General features: G+C 47.4%; 1 protein-coding gene across 1 annotated transcript in view; it reads right to left on the bottom strand.

The window, feature by feature from the left end:
• LOC121549208 (T-box transcription factor TBX18) overlaps positions 1–19,460 on the bottom strand; it is a 27,364-nt gene extending 7,904 nt beyond the window's left edge. Inside the window, exons 1-7 of the mRNA XM_041861060.2 lie at positions 19,001–19,460; positions 16,063–16,237; positions 15,326–15,427; positions 14,620–14,791; positions 12,801–12,968; positions 8,119–8,183; positions 1,389–1,480 (exon numbers count right to left, since the gene is read on the bottom strand). Of these exons, the coding sequence (XP_041716994.2) occupies positions 1,389–1,480; positions 8,119–8,183; positions 12,801–12,968; positions 14,620–14,791; positions 15,326–15,427; positions 16,063–16,237; positions 19,001–19,229 (1,003 nt within the window). The 5' untranslated portion in view covers positions 19,230–19,460. The remainder of the gene's footprint in view (positions 1–1,388; positions 1,481–8,118; positions 8,184–12,800; positions 12,969–14,619; positions 14,792–15,325; positions 15,428–16,062; positions 16,238–19,000) is intronic.
• Positions 19,461–20,017: the final 557 nt, after the last annotated feature.

Here is a 20,017-nt window from a genome sequence, read left to right as displayed (position 1 = left end):
ATCATTACAGACAGACAGACAGGGGGTTAGGGACACCAGTATCATTACAGACAGACAGACACACAGACAGGGGGTTAGGGACACCAGTATCATTACAGACAGACAGACAGACAGACAGGGGGTTAGGGACACCAGTATCATTACAGACAGACAGACAGGGGGTTAGGGACACCAGTATCATTACAGACAGACAGACAGGGGGTTAGGGACACCAGTATCATTATAGACAGACAGACAGACAGGGGGTTAGGGACACCAGTATCATTATAGACAGACAGACAGACAGGGGGTTAGGGACACCAGTATCATTATAGACAGACAGACAGACAGACAGACAGGGGGTTAGGGACACCAGTATCATTACAGACAGACAGACAGACAGACAGACAGACAGACAGACAGACAGACAGGGGGTTAGGGACACCAGTATCATTATAGACAGACAGACAGACAGACAGGGGGTTAGGGACACCAGTATCATTATAGACAGACAGGGGGTTAGGGACACCAGTATCATTACAGACAGACAGACAGGGGGTTAGGGACACCAGTATCATTACAGACAGACAGACAGACAGGGGGTTAGGGACACCAGTATCATTACAGACAGACAGACAGACAGACAGGGGGTTAGGGACACCAGTATCATTACAGACAGACAGACAGACAGACAGACAGGGGGTTAGGGACACCAGTATCATTACAGACAGACAGACAGACAGACAGGGGGTTAGGGACACCAGTATCATTATAGACAGACAGACAGGGGTTAGGGACACCAGTATCATTACAGACAGACAGACAGGGGGTTAGGGGACACCAGTATCATTATAGACAGACAGACAGACAGGGGGTTAGGGACACCAGTATCATTACAGACAGACAGACAGACAGACAGACAGACAGGGGTTAGGGGACACCAGTATCATTACAGACAGACAGACAGACAGACAGGGGGTTAGGGACACCAGTATCATTATAGACAGACAGACAGGGGGTTAGGGACACCAGTATCATTACAGACAGACAGACAGGGGGTTAGGGACACCAGTATCATTATAGACAGACAGACAGACAGACAGGGGGTTAGGGACACCAGTATCATTACAGACAGACAGACAGACAGACAGGGGGTTAGGGACACCAGTATCATTACAGACAGACAGACAGACAGACAGACAGGGGGTTAGGGACACCAGTATCATTACAGACAGACAGACAGACAGACAGACAGACAGACAGACAGACAGACAGACAGACAGACAGACAGACAGACAGACAGACAGAAAGGGGGTTAGTGAACAGTACCATCGTTGTAAAACATTAACTCAGAAAGTTGTAGTAACAATAACTTTACTAGCTTCTACTTCTAACAGAAACGGTTTCACCTTGTTTCATTCCAGGGATGTCTTCAAACGTCAGCGTTCTGAGAGAAGGACGCCAGAACCCATATGACTCTGCAAGAGCCTCCAGGCCCATCCTGCAACACACACACACACACACACACACACACACAAACACACACACGGTTAGATTAAACACAAACACACACGCACATTCACAGAGTCAGATACACTTAATGGCCATAAGTATGTGGAAACCTGCTCTTTGAACTTCTCATTCCAAAACCCTGCTACCCCCACCATACCTCACCCTGCTACCCACACCATACCTCACCCTGCTACCCCCCCACCATACCTCACCCTGTAACCCCCCACCATACCTCACCCTGTAACCCCCCCCACCATACCTCACCCTGCTACCCACACCATACCTCACCCTGTAACCCCCCCACCATACCTCACCCTGTAACCCCCCCACCATACCTCACCCTGCTACCCCCCACCATACCTCACCCTGCTACCCCCCACCATACCTCACCCTGCTACCCCCCACCATACCTCACCCTGCTGCCCCCCCCACCATACCTCACCCTGCTACCCCCACACCATACCTCACCCTGTAACCCCCCACCATACCTCACCCTGTAACCCCCCCCACCATACCTCACCCTGCTGCCCCCCCACCATACCTCACCCTGCTACCCCCACACCATACCTCACCCTGCTAACCCCCCCCACCATACCTCACCCTGCAACCCCCACCATACCTCACCCTGCTAACCCCCCCACCATACCTCACCCTGCTAACCCCCCCCACCATACCTCACCCTGCTAACCCCCCCCACCATACCTCACCCTGTAACCCCCCCACCATACCTCACCCTGTAACCCCCCCCACCATACCTCACCCTGCTAACCCCCCACCATACCTCACCCTGCTAACCCCCCCCACCATACCTCACCCTGTAACCCCCCCCACCATACCTCACCCTGCTACCCCCCACTATACCTCACCCTTGTACCCCCCACCATACCTCACCCTGCTACCCCCACTATACCTCACCCTTGTACCCCCCAACCATACCTCACCCTGCAACCCCTGTCCCCCCAAATTATATCACCCTGCTACCCCCCACCATACCTCACCCTGTAACCCCCCCCACCATACCTCACCCTGTAACCCCCCCACCATACCTCACCCTGTAACCCCCCACCATACCTCACCCTGTAACCCCCCCCACCATACCTCACCCTGCTACCACCCCCACCATACCTCACCCTGCTACCCCCCACCATACCTCACCCTAGTACCCCCCACCATACCTCACCCTGCTACCCCCACCATACCTCACCCTGCTACCCCCCCCACCTTACCTCACCCTGCTACCCCCACCATACCTCACCCTGCTACCCCCCCACCATACCTCACCCTGCTACCCCCCACCATACCTCACCCTGCTACCCCACCATACCTCACCCTGCCCCCCCCACCATACCTCACCCTGCTACCCCCCCACCATACCTCACCCTGCTACCCCCCACCATACCTCACCCTGCTACCCCCACCATACCTCACCCTGCCCCCCCACCATACCTCACCCAGCTACCCCCCACCATACCTCACCCTGCTACCCCCCACCATACCTCACCCTGCTACCCCCCACCATACCTCACCCTGCCCCCCCCACCATACCTCACCCAGCTACCCCCCCCACCATACCTCACCCTGCTACCCCCACCATACCTCACCCTGCCCCCCCCACCATACCTCACCCAGCTATCCCCCCCCACCATACCTCACCCTGCTACCCCCACCATACCTCACCCTGCCCCCCCCACCATACCTCACCCTGCTACCCCCCACCATACCTCACCCTGCTACCCCCACCATACCTCACCCTGCCCCCCCCACCATACCTCACCCAGCTATCCCCCCCCACCATACCTCACCCTGCCCCCCCCACCATACCTCACCCTGCCCCCCCCACCATACCTCACCCTGCTACCCCCCACCATACCTCACCCTGCCCCCCCCACCATACCTCACCCAGCTACCCCCCCACCATACCTCACCCTGCTACCCCCCACCATACCTCACCCTGCTACCCCCCACCATACCTCACCCTGCCCCCCCCACCATACCTCACCCAGCTATCCCCCCACCATACCTCACCCTGCTACCCCCCACCATACCTCACCCTGCCCCCCCCCACCATACCTCACCCAGCTATCCCCCCACCATACCTCACCCTGCTACCCCCCACCATACCTCACCCTGCCCCCCCCCACCATACCTCACCCTGCTACCCCCCACCATACCTCACCCTGCTACCCCCCACCATACCTCACCCTGCCCCCCCCACCATACCTCACCCAGCTATCCCCCCACCATACCTCACCCTGCCCCCCCCACCATACCTCACCCTGCCCCCCCCACCATACCTCACCCTGCCCCCCCCACCATACCTCACCCTGCTACCCCCCACCATACCTCACCCTGCCCCCCCCACCATACCTCACCCTGCCCCCCCCACCATACCTCACCCTGCTACCCCCCCCACCATACCTCACCCTGCCCCCCCCACCATACCTCACCCTGCCCCCCCACCATACCTCACCCTGCTACCCCCCCCACCATACCTCACCCTGCTACCCCCCACCATACCTCACCCTGCTACCCCCCCACCATACCTCACCCTGCTACCCCCACCATCCCTCACCCTGCTACCCCCACCATACCTCACCCTGCTACCACCCCACCATACCTCACCCTGCTACCCCCCCACCATACCTCACCCTGCCCCCCCCACCATACCCTCACCCTGCCCCCCCCACCATACCTCACCCTGCTACCACCCCACCATACCTCACCCTGCTACCCCCACCATACCTCACCATGCTACCCTGTCCACCATACCTCACCCTGCCCCCCCCACCATACCTCACCCTGCTACACCCCACCATACCTCACCCTGCTACCCCCCACCATACCTCACCCTGCTACCCCCCACCATACCTCACCATGCTACCCCCACCATACCTCACCCTGCTACCCCCACCATACCTCACCATGCTACCCTGTCCACCATACCTCACCCTGCTACCCCCACCATACCTCACCATGCTACCCCCCACCATACCTCACCCTGCTACCCCCACCATACCTCACCATGCTACCCCCACCATACCTCACCCTGCTACCCCCCACCATACCTCACCATGCTACCCCCCACCACACCTCACCATGCTACCCCCCCACCATACCTCACCCTGCTACCCCCCCACCATACCTCACCATGCTACCCCCCACCATACCTCACCCTGCTACCACCCCACCATACCTCACCCTGCTACCCCCACCATACCTCACCCTGCTACCCCCCACCATACCTCACCCTGCCACCCCCCACCATACCTCACCCTGCTACCCCCACCATACCTCACCATGCTACCCCCCACCATACCTCACCCTGCTACCACCCCACCATACCTCACCCTGCTACCCCCCACCATACCTCACCCTGCTACCCCCCACCATACCTCACCCTGCTACCCCCACCATACCTCACCCTAGTACCCCCAACCATACCTCACCCTGCAACCCTGTCCCCCCCAAATTATATCACACTGCTACCACCCCACCATACCTCACCCTGCTACACCCCACCATACCTCACCCTGCTACCCCCACCATACCTCACCCTGCTACCCCCAACATACCTCACCCTGCTACCCCCACCATACCTCACCATGCTACCCCCACCATACCTCACCCTGCTACCCCCAACATACCTCACCCTGCTACCCCCCACCATACCTCACCCTGCTACCCCCACCATACCTCACCATGCTACCCCCACCATACCTCACCGTGCTACCCCCCACCATACCTCACCCTGCTACCCCCCACTATTCCTCACCCTGCTACCCCACCATACCTCAACTTGCTACCTCCCCACTATACCTCAACATGGTACCCCCAAACATACCTCACCCTGCTACCCCCCCACCAAACCTCACCCTGTAAAACCACACCATACCTCACCCTGCTACCCTCCCACCATCCCTCACCCTGCTACCCCCCACCATCCCTCACCCTGCTACCCCCACCATACCTCACCCTGCTACCCCCACCATACCTCACCCTGCTACCCCCCACCATACCTCACCCTGCTACCACCCCACCATACCTCACCCAGCTACCCCCACCATACCTCACCCTGCTACCCCCCACCATACCTCACCCTGCTACCCCCACCATACCTCACCCTGCTACCACCCCACCATACCTCACCCTGCTACCCCCACCATACCTCACCCTGCTACCCCCACCATACCTCACCCTGCTACCCCCACCATACCTCACCCTGCTACCCCGTCCCCCCACCAGCGAGCAGTGTGTCAAGAAGCAGTGTGGCTTGGCAGGTCATGTTTCGGAGGATGCATTGCTCTTGACCTTCGCCTCTCCCGAGTCTGTTGGGGAGTTGCAGCGATGAGACAAGATTGTAAATACCAATTGGATATCACGAAATTGGGGAGAAAAAGGGGGTCATGTTTAATTTTTTTTTAAACTGCATTCATTTTGTTTGTAGACATCTTTCACCATACAACCATTGATCCAAAATATAGGTTTACTGTGAAATATAATGAGAACATTGGTTTAATAACCAAAACACAACATAATGATATCTTCTCAATTTAGTAATTGTAACAACCAGTTAAGCCAAAAAATGTAAGATAAATGTTTAAAAAATTGCCATTTGAATGTAGTATGCAGTACATTACACTGTTTACACATTAGGTGATACATTACCCATTAAAATTCACTGAACATCACATTTCTATAATTTTTATTCCATGTCTGATCAAATGTGTGATCATTGAAGAGATTTTTTTCACAATGTCATCAAATTAAATGAATGAAAGAAAAACATAATATTTAGCAGACGCTAGTTTGCATCAAGCCTGTCTTGAACATTTGGTCATAGGTTCTCATCAAAATCCCAGTAAATATCCTCATTGTTTATGCACCTGGGGTAAAATATTTTGGCAAATCCAAGCCTGACATAGATCTGGTTTGAAATCATGACATGGTCAGAGGAGGAGGTATACTCATAGGGATGGCAATTTTCCAGTATTTTATTTTCCAGTATTTTATTGTACTTATGTATTTCAATGGTCCTGTACGTGGCTCAGTTCATAAGAGAATGGAACTAGCAACACCAGAGTTATGGGTTCGATTCCCACTGCGGTCACATACCAAAATGTGTGGACTGATGAAAGTGTCTGCTACGTAAATTGCATATACTGTGCATTCGGGAAGTATTCAGACCCCTTTACTTTTTCCACATTGTTACGTTATAGCCTTTTTCTAAAATGGATTTTAAAAATTAAAAATCACTCACAATACCCCATAATGACAAAGCAAAATCATTTTTTTTGAAATTTTTGCATATGTATTCCAAATAAAAAACAGAAAAACTCTTGGCATTCTCTCAACCTGCTTCATGAGGTAGTCACCTGGAATGCATTTCAATTAACAGGTGCGCCTTGTTAAAAGTTCATTTGTGGAATTTCTTTCCTTCTTGATTCGTTTGAGCCAATCAGTTGTGTTGTGACAAGTTAGATACAGAAGATAGCCCTATTTGGTAAAAGACCAAGTCAATATTATGTCAAGAACAGCTCAAATAAGCAAAGAGAAATGACAGTCCATAATTACTTTAAGATATGAAGGTCAGTCAATCTGGAAAATGTCAAGAACTTTGAACGTTTCTTCAAGTGCAGTCGCAGGGGACTGTGTGAATCAGGCCTTCGTGGTCTAATTGCTGCAAAGAAACAACTACTAAAGGACACCAATAATAAGAAGAGACTTGCTTGGGCCAAGAAACACGAGCAATGGACATTAGACCGGTGGAAATCTGTCCTTTGGTCTGATGAGTCCAAATTTGAGATTTTTGGTTACAACCGCCGTGTCTTTGTGAGACGCAGAGTAGGTGAACGGATGATCTCCGCATGTGTGGTTCCCAACGTGAAGCATGGAGGAGGAGGTGTGATGGTGTGGGGATGCTTTGCTGGTGACACTGTCTGTGATTTATTTAGAATTCAAGGCACACTTAACCAGCATGGCTACCACAGCATTCTGCAGCAATATGCCATCCCATCTGGTTTGGGCTTAGTGGGACTATCATTTGTTTTTCAACAGGACAATGACCCAACACACCTCCAGGCTGTTGGTAGAGCATGGCGCTTGCAACGCCAGGGTTGTGGGTTCGATTCCCACGGGGGGCCAGTATGAAAAATGTATGCACTCACTAACTGTAAGTCGCTCTGGATAAGAGCGTCTGCTAAATGACTAAAATGTTCAAATGTTATCAAGGAGAGTGATGGAGTGCTGCAGATGACCTGGCCTCCACAATCACCCGACCTCAACCCAATTGAGATGGTTTGGGATGAGTCGGACAGCAGAGTGAAGGAAAAGCAGCCACAAGTGCTCAGCATATGTGGGAACTCCTTCAAGACTGTTGGAAAAGCATTTCAGGTGAAGCTGGTTGAGAGAATGCCAAGAGTGTGCAAAGCTGTCGTCAATGCAAAGGGTGGCTATTTGAAGAATATTTTGATTTGTTTAACACTTTTTTGGTTACTACATGATTCCATATGTGTTATTTATTTCTACAATGTAGAAAATAGTACAAATAAAGAAAAACCCTTGAATGAGTAGGTGTGTCCAAACTTTTGACTGGTAGTGTATATACACACACATCCCAGTGCAACTCACCGGTTTCTTCCAGAGTCTCTGAAGCCTTTAGCAAATGGGTTCCTGTCAATCTTCAGCCTGGTGATCTGAACACAATACAACTATAAACAATAACATCTAAACACAACAATGCATTAACCATAACATCGCACCGTCAGAATTTCTCAAACATCAGTAAAAAATAAACGTTCCATAAAGGTTAGATTCGGGATTGATCTTTACATCTCCTGATTGATTAATTGATAAACTACTGATGTTGTTGGTGTTATTTCATAGATGATGTTGTTGGTGTTATTACATAGATGATGTTGGTGGTGTTATTTCAAAGATTATGTTGTTGGTGTTATTTCACAACAACAAGAGTTGTTATACAGCAATTAGCCAGAAAGTTATGGTCTGAGTTTGTATGTGTTTGTGTGTGTGTTTGTGTGTGTGTGTGTTTGTGTGGGTATGATCGGTGTCCAGTTGGAGTTTTATAGGTGTCGCCACTCCACTCAAACATTAAACATCATTCAGTAAAAATAGAACCACCAGTAGAGACAAGTAGAGGCCAGTAGATACCATTAGAGCTCAGTAGAGACAAGTAGAGGCCAGTAGATACCATTAGAGATCAGTAGAGAATAGTAGAGGTCAGTAGATACCATTAGAGATCAGTAGAGAATAGTAGAGGCCAGTAGATACCATTAGAGCTCAGTAGAGACAAGTAGAGGCTAGTAGATACCATTAGAGATCAGTAGAGACAAGTAGAGGCCAGTAGATACCATTAGAGATCAGCAGAGAATAGTAGAGGCCAGTAGATACCATTAGAGATCAGTTGAGACCAGTAGATACCATTAGAGATCAGTTGAGACCAGTAGATACCATTAGAGATCAGTTGAGACAAGTAGAGGCTAGTAGATACCATTAGAGATCAGTAGAGAATAGTAGAGGCCAGTAGATACCATTAGAGATCAGTTGAGACCAGTAGATACCATTAGAGATCAGTATAATATAATAATAATATGCCATTTAGCAGACGCTTTTATCCAAAGTGACTTACAGTCATGTGTGCATACATTTTTACGTATGGGTGGTCCCGGGGATCGAACCCACTACCCAGGCATTACAAGCGCCATGCTCTACCAATTGAGCTACAGAGGACCAGTAGAATATAGTAGAGGCCAGTAGATACCATTAGAGATCAGCAGAGAATAGTAGAGGCCAATAGATACCATTAAAGATCAGTAGAGAATAGTAGAGGCCAGTAGATACCATTAGAAATCAGTTGAGAATAGTAGAGGCCAGTAGATACCATTAGAAATCAGTAGGGAATAGCAGAGTCAAGTAGATACCATTAGAGATCAGTAGGGAATAGCAGAGTCAAGTAGATACCATTAGAGATCAGTTGAGAATAGTAGAGGCCAGTAGATACCATTAGAAATCAGTAGAGACCAGTAGATACCATTAGAGATCAGTTGAGAATAGTAGAGGCCAGTAGATACCATTAGAAATCAGTAGAGACCAGTAGATACCATTAGAGATCAGTTGAGAATAGTAGAGGCCAGTAGATACCATTAGAAATCAGTAGGGAATAGCAGAGTCAATTAGATACCATTAGAGATCAGTTGACAATAGTAGAGGCCAGTAGATGCCATTAGAGATCAGCAGAGAACAGTAGAGGCCAGTAGAGTTCAGTAGAGAATAGTAGAAGCCAGTAGATACCATTAGAGTTCAGTAGATATTGGTAGAGGCCAGAAGATATCATTAGAGTTCAGCAGAGACAAATAGAGGCTAGTAGATACCATTAGAGATCAGTAGATACTAGTAGAGACCAGTAGATACCATTAAAGATCAGTAGAGACCAGTAGATACCATTAGAGATCAGTAGACACCAGTAGATACCATTAGAGATCAGTAGACACCAGTAGATACCATTAAAGATCAGTAGATACTAGTAGAGACCAGTAGATACCATTAGAGAGCATTAGAGACCAGTAGATACCATTAGAGATCAGTAGAGCCCATTAGATACCATTGGAGATCAGTAGAATATAGTAGAGACCAGTAGATACCATTAGAGATCAGCAGAGAATAGTAGAGGCCAATAAATAACATTAAAGCTCAGTAGAGTATAGTAGAGGCCAGTAGATACCATTAGAGATCAGTAGGGGCCCAGTAGATACCATTAGCGATCAGTAGAGAATAGTAGAGGCCAGTAGATACCATTAGAGATCAGTAGAGAATAGTAGAGGCCAGTAGAAACGAGTAAAGACCAGTGGAGACTATTAGTGTCCAGCTGAGTCCAGAATAGTCCAGTAGAATCCAATAAAGTAAACTAGAGACCAGTAGAAACCAATTCAAAACAGTAGAGACAGGCTCTTTCTCAATTACCCTCTCCTCAACTCCTCTTCTTCATCTGAAAGGCTGCTGCTCAACTGATTGGCTAGAATCCAGGGCTGTGATTGGTCAGAATGCGGTGGTGGTTAAGTTCTGGTCAGGTCTACTTCCTGGTCCATCTTCTGGTGGACAAAATGTTCGCTGTGTGTTCTGAGCTGAGTCAGCCTTGTTCCACACTGCCCCTAACAACCTTAGAACTCTCTATATCCCTCACTCACTCTCTCTATATCCCTCACTCACTCTCTCTCTCTCACTCATTCTCTCTCCCTCTCTCTCTTTCTTTTTTCTCTCTCCTCTCTCTCTCTTTCTTTTTTCTCTCTCTCCTCCACCAAGGGGGATGTAGTCCAGCCTGTCGTTAAAGGGTAGGTAGCGTTAACATAACCACATGTAGCACATGGATTTGCATTAGTATACACATCAAAAGTCCTAATGCAGAGTTACACCTCACTTTTCTATTTTTCAAATTATTACATAAAACCGATCAGAGTTCCGAAGAATGTCGAAGTCATGTTGGGAAAAATATTTCCGTGAGGTGATGTAAAATGGAGGACTCTGCAAGCCAGCTTATTCCCTATAATGTAAACGCCAACAGAAATAACTTTAAATGTATAACTTAAAATTAAACCAAATTGTTTGCAAATGAATGTATTATTACAAAAAAACTTCCAAGGTTTCTAGCCAAATAGTCTGTTAACGTTAGCCCTACTAGCCTGCTAACGTTACGTTAGCACTGACTGAGTCAGCCAGTTGCTATCAACACCTAGCTTACAGCTACATTAAAGTACGCCAAAGTTTTTGAAATACATAACGCCATCTAACCAGTTATCAAATAATGTTAGCTTTATGTAGTTATCTTAGCCAGCAAGCTAGCCAGCAAGCTAACGTTAGCTGTTTAGCCAACTAGCTATTAGCCTAGCCAGCCTAGCCAACCACCATGGTTACGGTCAGCAAGCTAGAGCCCAACTACTGGAGACCAGCTAGAACACAACTAACACAGCTAAACATAACCACAGATCAAAAGCAAAAAGAGAGCAGAGACTTACAGATTGATGGTTGGGGCCCATCCGATGGTAAAACTTTTAAAAGACTGCAGGCTGAGTTAGCTACCAAAGCGAGGGGGAGATGGGCGTTTCACCGGCCAATGGAGAGTCAGGGAAATCCCAAATAGATAAACTCCAGATGACCGTCAGCTAGCGCGCTAGCACTAAGCCAAGGTGGAAAAAGTTACAAAACTCCCTTAGCTTACTTCACAGAGAACATGCCGAAAAGTTGACAAAACAAAAAGGACAACAGACGAGGTACTACAAAATTAGAGCAAGTAGGTATGATTTTCTCTTTCATTTTGAGCCCATGGGAAGAAGGCACCAGAGCCTGCTGTGCTAACGGGTTCCCACTAGATAACACAGCCACAAACTCTGTGAAGAGCACGCTGCACATGCCCCAGCTGCTTCCTGTTTACATCACACTTCCTGTGATTGGTGGATTGTAGCTCACCACCACCAACCCTTGGTCTGGAATGTAATTACATGCTAGCAAGGCTAGTGGCTAACGTTAGCCAGCTTGAGCTAGCAAATGAACTCGGTAGCACAGAGTAGATCCTCCATATGAGGTTGAGAAACCGTGCATTGTGGGTAGTTTAGAAGTTATCGGGAAATAAGTTTATAAATATGTCATATCCCCGAAACATAACTGTGTTTGTAGTTACAGGAAATCAGATAGTGACTACAACTAAGTTACCAAGTCTTTGACCACACTGTGTTGTTCCATTGGTGAGTAACAACTCATGTTTCCTACCCTTTCACTCTAATACTCTCTACAGTCAGAGCTCTCCTGCCTTTACTGCGTTCTGAACTGGATGGTGAGCAAAGGTTAGTTTATGGTTTTCTGTTCGTTCTCGTAGGGTTGTCTGAATGTTGTTTGAATGTTGTGTGAATGTTGTGTAAACGTTGTGTGGATGTTACCTGTTGGTTCTGGTTTGGGTGTGTGAATGTTCTATGGGTTTTATGGAAAGGTTAGCTATTGGTTGTAGTAGGCAGTGACGGTGGTGTAGTGGTTAGTGTACGTATGGTTGTCTGCAGGTTCTGGTATGTTTGTGTGAATGTTGTTTAAACATTATATGGCGCGGCAGGTAGCTTTGTGGTAAAAAGTGTTGTGCCAGTAACCGAAAGGTCGCTGGTTCTAATCCCCGAGTTGACTAGGTGAAAAATCTGTCGATGTGCCCTTGAGCAAGGCACTTAACCCTGATTGCTCCTGTAAGTCGCTCTGGATAAGAGCGTATGCTAAAATGACTAAAAATGTTTTTGTTTTTTTATATATATGAATGTTACCTGTTGGTTCTGGTATGCGGTGACAGTGGTGAAGGTGGTCTCTGGGAAGCTGAGCGTTCTGGTTCCGTCTCCCTGGGGTACGGGTCTAACAGGAGACAGCTCCTCGCCACGCTCCTTATGGATCACATGCACACGGGGCTGGTACTTATGCATGGAGTGGAGGATGATCTGAACACACGGTTAGGGCACCATTAGACTGCAGCAAAATTACACACCAATGGAAAGACCTGCTATTCTCCCACACCGTAAAGCACACAGGCATGCACACACACACACTCATGCAGGCCCGCATGTACACACACACATACACACACACACACACACACACAAACACACACTGTTGCCTTTGAACGGCCAAACACATTTTGTCCAGCCTGAGGGCTTAAGTCTGTTTAACATCAAACAATGATTCTGAAAATATTAAAATTAAACTAAACTAAACTTCCAGCCTGGTCTTATAGACTAAACGTAACGTAGTGAAAGTAAGTCCGTGAAATTCAAATTAGTTTGATATGTTACGTTTGCTACGGTAAGATAAGACAGAAGGTCACTTAAGGCAAAAATGAAAGTAGGGTGGTTGGTCGGGGTGGACGGGTAGGCGTCTAGCAACCCAAAGGACATTTTAGCTAATTAGCAACTTTGCAACTACTTACTCCTTTTAGCTCCTTTGCAACTACTTAGCATGTTAGCTAACCCTTCCCCTAATCCTAACCTTAACGCTTTAGCATAAATCCTAACACTAACCTTAACCTTGACCCCTAACCCTAACCCCTAGCCTAGTTAATGTTAGCCACCTAGCTAACGTTAGCGTTAGCCACTTAGCTAACGTTAGCCACAACAAATTGGAATTCGTAACATATCATACATTTTGAAAATTCGTAACATATTGTACGAATTGCAATTCGTAACATATTGTATGAATTGCAATTATAACATATCATATGAAATGGAGGATGGATATCCACAAATTGTACTCCTGAGTGGCGCAGTGGTCTAAGGCACTGCATCGCAGTGCTAACTGTGCCACTAGAGATCCTGGTTCGAATCCAGGCTCTGTCGCCGCCGACCGGGAGACTCATGGGCGGCGCACAATTGGCCCAGCGTCGTCCAGGGTAGGGGAGGGAATGGCCGGCAGGGATGTAGCTCAGTTGATCGAGCATGGCGTTTGCAACGCCAGGGTTGTGGGTTTGATTCCCACGGGGGGCCAATATAAAAAAAATGTGTATTCACTAACTGTAAGTCGCTCTGGATAAGAGCGTCTGCTAAATGACTAAAATGTAAATGTAAATGTAATACATACCAAACATATCATACTAATTGGAGGTTGAAACTTTTGGGGAAAATATGATCTATTTCCTTCCTCTGAAAGCAACCCAGATATGATCTCAATAAGCAGCATCCTTTTACTCTGAATATTTACCACAGACCACTGACCTCTGACCTCTGTCCTTTGATCAACTACAACCTTTATTATACAGTAAACATAATAATAATAAACATCTGATAAAATATTAGATTTCAAGCAGAATTTCTTATTTCATTGAAATCCCCTCTCTCAAGTTTCTCTGGTTTAAACACAATTTATTTTACTTTATTTAATTTTACAGGTTTAAAGACACTGTATTTTACAGTAGAATTTAAAATAGTATAGGCTCATCAATCAATCAATCAATGAACTTAAATATACCCATCCATCCCTCAATTTAGAGAATTATGCCTAATAATACAGAGATAATAATGTTAATAGTTGGTGATATATATATATATATGCAGTATACAATATTGATAATATATAGGTAGTGTTGTCTAGGTAACCTACATGTCCCTGGTCATCCAGCTCGTTATTGGTCAGTTTGAGTTTGTCGAAGCTGATCACCTGACGCATCCACGTCTCACCGGAAGCCAGCGAGTCCGGGTGGATGTACACACGCGGCGGCACGGGGGAGTCCGCGTTCCCCGCCACCATCCACTTGGAGCTGTGGTACACGTACCTGCACACACACACACACACACACACACAGACACACACACACACACACACACACACACACACACACAGAGGGAGAGAGAATCACGTCAAAAATGTGTTTTTTGTACCTGTTATTGTAACATTTGTTAGTTGACCTTCAGGCCCGGGAGGTTAGGAGGTCAGCTGTCCAAAAGGCGTTCATCCTCACAAACGGCACCGGGACACAACCATCTCTGACTGACTGATAAACAGACAGACCAACCGCCATTTGTCCGGCTCCAGCGAAGCAAACGATTTGACCAAAACCTTAAACCTCGCGGGTTTATACTATATCAAATATAGCCTACCAAGTCACCTCCATATACTGTACCAATACACCTGTTTTGTCCATGTGTTACAGCGAACAACGGAAGTGTGTCTCCTTTCTTAGTCATTTATACTTTGATCAAAACAATAGAAATAGCCTGTAGCCGCGGTAAGCCTACAGCATACAGGCCTACATCATTTATATATACTATAATAAATTATTAGTAAGTTATTTTGTATAAATCCTCACCTGTATCTTTTGTTGTCCACGGGGATGATGTCCATGGCGATGTAATACTGCTGGTGGGGGTCCAGACCAGAGATCTTCACACGCATAGCGGGAAACATCCGCCTGCATCGGGAAAAGAGAGACGTCAATGTCAGACATGAAATAGAGTTACATAAATACATCATATATGTATGCAACATAGTCACTTAGTCATATTTACAATCGCGGACATTAGGATTTATCGTGCCATGAAATATACGCATTTCTCACAGATTGATATATCAGCTCATTAGCCTAATATATGATTCTGCTTAGCCGAGGCGGGCCCTGTCAGAAAATACAAATCATACATGACCCGTAGGCTACGATAGAAGTTTCTAAATTATGCTTTAATTAACATTATAATAAACAATAATTTAAAACGTTATTGTTATTATTATTATTATTATTATTATTATTATTAGTCCAAGCTCCATGTTTTTTATTTTGTGTTTTACAATGCTGCTACAAAACAATGTTTACGGTATTTCCTTTAATTAAACTTTGAGCTTCTTAAAATTAATAGTCCGATGAATAAAAAATAACAGGCCTAACCCATTTTCATCCCAGCAGAACGTTTATCCTTTTAACTTCGAGAAGAAGACGTGTTATTCGTTCGATCCTCTTCTTTTTTATTTTTTCTTTAATCTGTCTGTGTAATATAATGTGTGGTAATGTTAATAATGTGTTAATGTGACGTGTGTTGTGTTTTCTCCCACCTGCCGGCCTTGGTGATGATCATCTCGGTACCAATCTCGTGAAACCGTTTCCACAGTTCGGAGCCCTGCAGGTCCACGCGCATCTCCTCTCCGGGAACCGTTACTGTTACCGGCGGCGTGCGCTGGGCCCGGGCCTCGGGGCGCGGGCTATCCAACCCCACGTCACAACTCTCCGCTACGGGAAGACAGTCACCAGCATGCTAATCATGTTTTAATGTAGTAATACCATTGGTACAGTAGGCTACTAATAATCTAGTGACTGTAGGCCTAATTTACAGTTAGTGTGTGTGTGTGTGTGTGTGTGTGTGTGTGTGTGTGTGTGTGTGTGTGTGTGTGTGTGTGTGTGTGTGTGTGTGTGTGTGTGTGTGTGTGTGTGTGTGTGTGTGTGTGTGTGTGTGTGTGTGTGTGTGTGTGTGTGGTATGTGTGTGGTATGTGTGTGTGTGTATGTGTGTGTGTGTGTGTGTGTGTGTGTGTGTGTGTGTGTGTGTGTGTGTGTGTGTGTGTGTGTGTGTGTGTGTGTCATTGCCCCATCAGTTATAATAATCATGACTCTCTAAACAGTTCGTCGCCAAATGGGCCGTGTCTGTTCCGGTCTGTTCCTGCCTGTTCCGCTCCTCGAGAGACACAAGGCCTGACCAGAGCAGGCCAGACCTGACCAGAGCAGACCAGAGCAGGCCAGACCTGACCAGAGCAGACCAGACCTGACCAGAGCAGACCAGAGCAGGCCAGACCTGACCAGAGCAGGCCAGACCTGACCAGAGCAGACCAGACCTGACCAGAGCAGACCAGAGCAGGCCAGACCTGACCAGAGCAGGCCAGACCTGACCAGAGCAGACCAGACCTGACCAGAGCAGACCAGAGCAGGCCAGACCTGACCAGAGCAGACCAGAGCAGGCCAGACCTGACCAGACCTGACCATACCTGACCAGAGCAGGCCAGACCTGACCAGAGCAGACCAGACCTGACCAGAGCAGACCAGAGCAGGCCAGACCTGACCAGAGCAGGCCAGACCTGACCAGAGCAGACCAGAGCAGACCAGAGCAGGCCAGACCTGACCAGAGCAGGCCAGACCTGACCAGACCTGACCAGAGCAGGCCAGACCTGACCAGACCTGACCAGAGCAGACCAGACCTGACCAGACCTGACCAGAGCAGGCCAGACCTGACCAGACCTGACCAGAGCAGGCCAGACCTGACCAGAGCAGGCCAGACCTGACCAGACCTGACCAGAGCAGGCCAGACCTGACCAGAGCAGGCCAGACCTGACCAGAGCAGGCCAGAGCAGGCCAGACCTGACCAGAGCAGGCCAGACCTGACCAGACCTGACCAGAGCAGGCCAGACCTGACCAGAGCAGGCCAGACCTGACCAGACCTGACCAGAGCAGGCCAGACCTGACCAGAGCAGGCTGGTACATTTGTGTTGCTGTCAGAATAGGTGTTCAGGCCACGACAGGACAGGCCTAAACAACTCTACTCACTGTCATGTTATTAGCGTTACTGTCATAATGGGCGGCAGCTAGCTTAGTGGTTAAGAGCGTTGTGCCAGTAACCGAAAGGTCGCTGGTTCTAATCCCCCAGCCGACTAGGTGAAAAATATGTCGATGTGCCCTTTAGCAAGGCACCTAACCCTAATTGCTCTGGATAAGAGCGTCTGCTAAATGACTTAAATGTAATATTAATTCTATTACGACAATGTTAGCTTTACTGTATCACGGTGATGTCCAAAAAAAGTCACATCCTTGGATTGACAATAAAGTTTTAGTCTATTCTATTCGGACCATAACATAACTGTCATGTTATCATCTATGCATTACAACTATAATGGCATATCACATTTTATTTGCCAAATGCTTACTGACAAGCACTTAACCAACAACGCAGTTTTAAGAAAACAAGTTTTAAGTAAAAAATAGAAAAGTAATAAATAAAAATAACAAATAACTAAAGTGTTGCTGTCATCTGTTAAGTACAGAGCAGCACCCAGGCCTAACCATCCATTAGGTCAAATCATCCATGTCCCAAATTATCACCAAAAAAACAACTCTCGATACAGGAGCAAAAATGTTGTATTATTTTACAATTGAACAGTTTGTTGTTTGTGTACTTTTAACGGGTGTGTAAACCCCGTTCATATAATGGATCGGTTCGGGGGCCATTTTCCTGCGGGAATGGTTGCGCGCTAATTGGAATGTTTATGATTGTAACAAGACTCATAAAGCGGCCTATTAGTCACGCGCATAGCCGTTCTATTTACTAGACCAATAACCGGATATTATATCACATCTCTACAGTAGAGCAGCGACTATAATCATCACATCATTCATGTTTTAATCATTATTTTACAGATATAACATTTGATTTATTTAGGCTAATGTTTCAAATACTGGGAGTTTCTGAACTAGGCCTGTAGGTTGGATAGGCCCAAACTCTGTGCTAAAGTTTGAGCTTTTAAAAAAAATATAATTGTAGGCCTGTTCAAGTTTATACTACATGAATTACAGAATTAAGCCTATGTATTGTTGTAGTTATTAGGCTATTGTTATATCTATATATCTATATATCTATATCTCTCTATATATATAGCATACTTGGTTGTTGAAGGTTAATATTTTATTTTGTTTAATTAATGCTTTATTTCATTCATGTAGGCCTTAATTTAGTTATTGTCAAGAATTAGGTTATTGTAAATAAGGATTTGTTATTAACTGACTTGCCTAGTTAAATAAATATATTTTTTAAACGATCTGTATACAGCTACAGTTGGTTTCTCTTGAGTGACTAGGCTACAATGTGAAGGAGTTAAATCTGAGTGTGAGTGTTTTAGTTGTGTATGTAGGGGGTGTAGCCTGGTATGATAGAGTCTCGGAGTGGCCGTGAGGGTAATTTAACTCTTCTCCGGTGCCGTCAGTCCACTGCAACGGGAACGGTCTTTACTTACTAGCACACTCTATCTCGCGGCCCCGGTCGCTGGCGCGCTCGCACACCCTCTTCTCTCCCTCCCCTTCGTTAGCGGGAATCTCCAACACCTCGGTCCACTCATCGAGACAGCACACTGCGGCGTCGTCGTCCCCGAGCTTCCGTCTCTTCTCTGCCCCGATCAGAGCTTCCACCGAGAACGCGTGCGCTTTGACGCTCAGATTGCAGGGAGAGCGTCGCTTCTCTGCCATTCCACCGACTGACCGTAGAGAGACGCACGAGAGGAAATAAGAAAAGTGTTGCTTTAAAGAGAAGTGAAGTCAAGTGAAAAGTTAATCCAAAGGGCTTCCACGGTAGCCTGGTACTGGAGCTCGGGGCTGTGGGTCTTCAGGACGCTCCTCTCTCTCCTTTAGCTATGGACGGTTCAGGACTGACATTGGAGCACCGCACAGAACCGTCCTAGTGTCCTAATACTCTCTCTCTCTCTCTCTCTCTCTCTCTCTCTCTCCCTCTCTCTCTCTCTCTCTCTCTCTGTCTCTCTCTCTCTCTCTCTCTCTCTCTCTCTCTCTCTCTCTCTCTCTCTCTCTCTGTCTCTCTGTCTCTCTCTCTCTCTCTCTCTCTCTCTCTCTCTCTCTCTCTCTCTCTCTCTCTCTCTCTCTCTCTGTCTCTCTCTCTCTCTCTCTCTCTCTCTCTCTCTCTCTCTCCTTCTCTCTGCTCTCTCTCTCTCTCTCTCTCTCTCTCTCTCTCTCTCTCTCTCTCTCTCTCTCTCTCTCTCTCTCTCTCTCTCTCTCTCTCTCTGTGCAAGTGAAATAAAACCTCCGTGATGAGTGTGAGCCAAGCGCGTGAGCCGGTTTGGGAAAGTGTCAATAATCTGAGAGGTGCTGGAGAGCTGGCCAGCCAGCTGTCAATCCCTCTGCCTTCTGGCCAATAGGAGCCCTGATATCATCGAAGTCCCGCATCCTGGAGCTGTCCCGTAACGAATATGTGGTAAACGGTGAAGGGGGCTAATGATTGAATCATGGCCGCGTGCAGAGCGCGC

The sequence above is a fragment of the Coregonus clupeaformis genome, unplaced genomic scaffold (genome assembly GCF_020615455.1).
Source record: "Coregonus clupeaformis isolate EN_2021a unplaced genomic scaffold, ASM2061545v1 scaf0524, whole genome shotgun sequence".
NCBI classification, from domain to species: Eukaryota; Metazoa; Chordata; class Actinopteri; order Salmoniformes; family Salmonidae; genus Coregonus; species Coregonus clupeaformis.
Note: the sequence above shows the minus strand (reverse complement) of the source record. Positions and strands in the feature narration are given on the sequence as shown.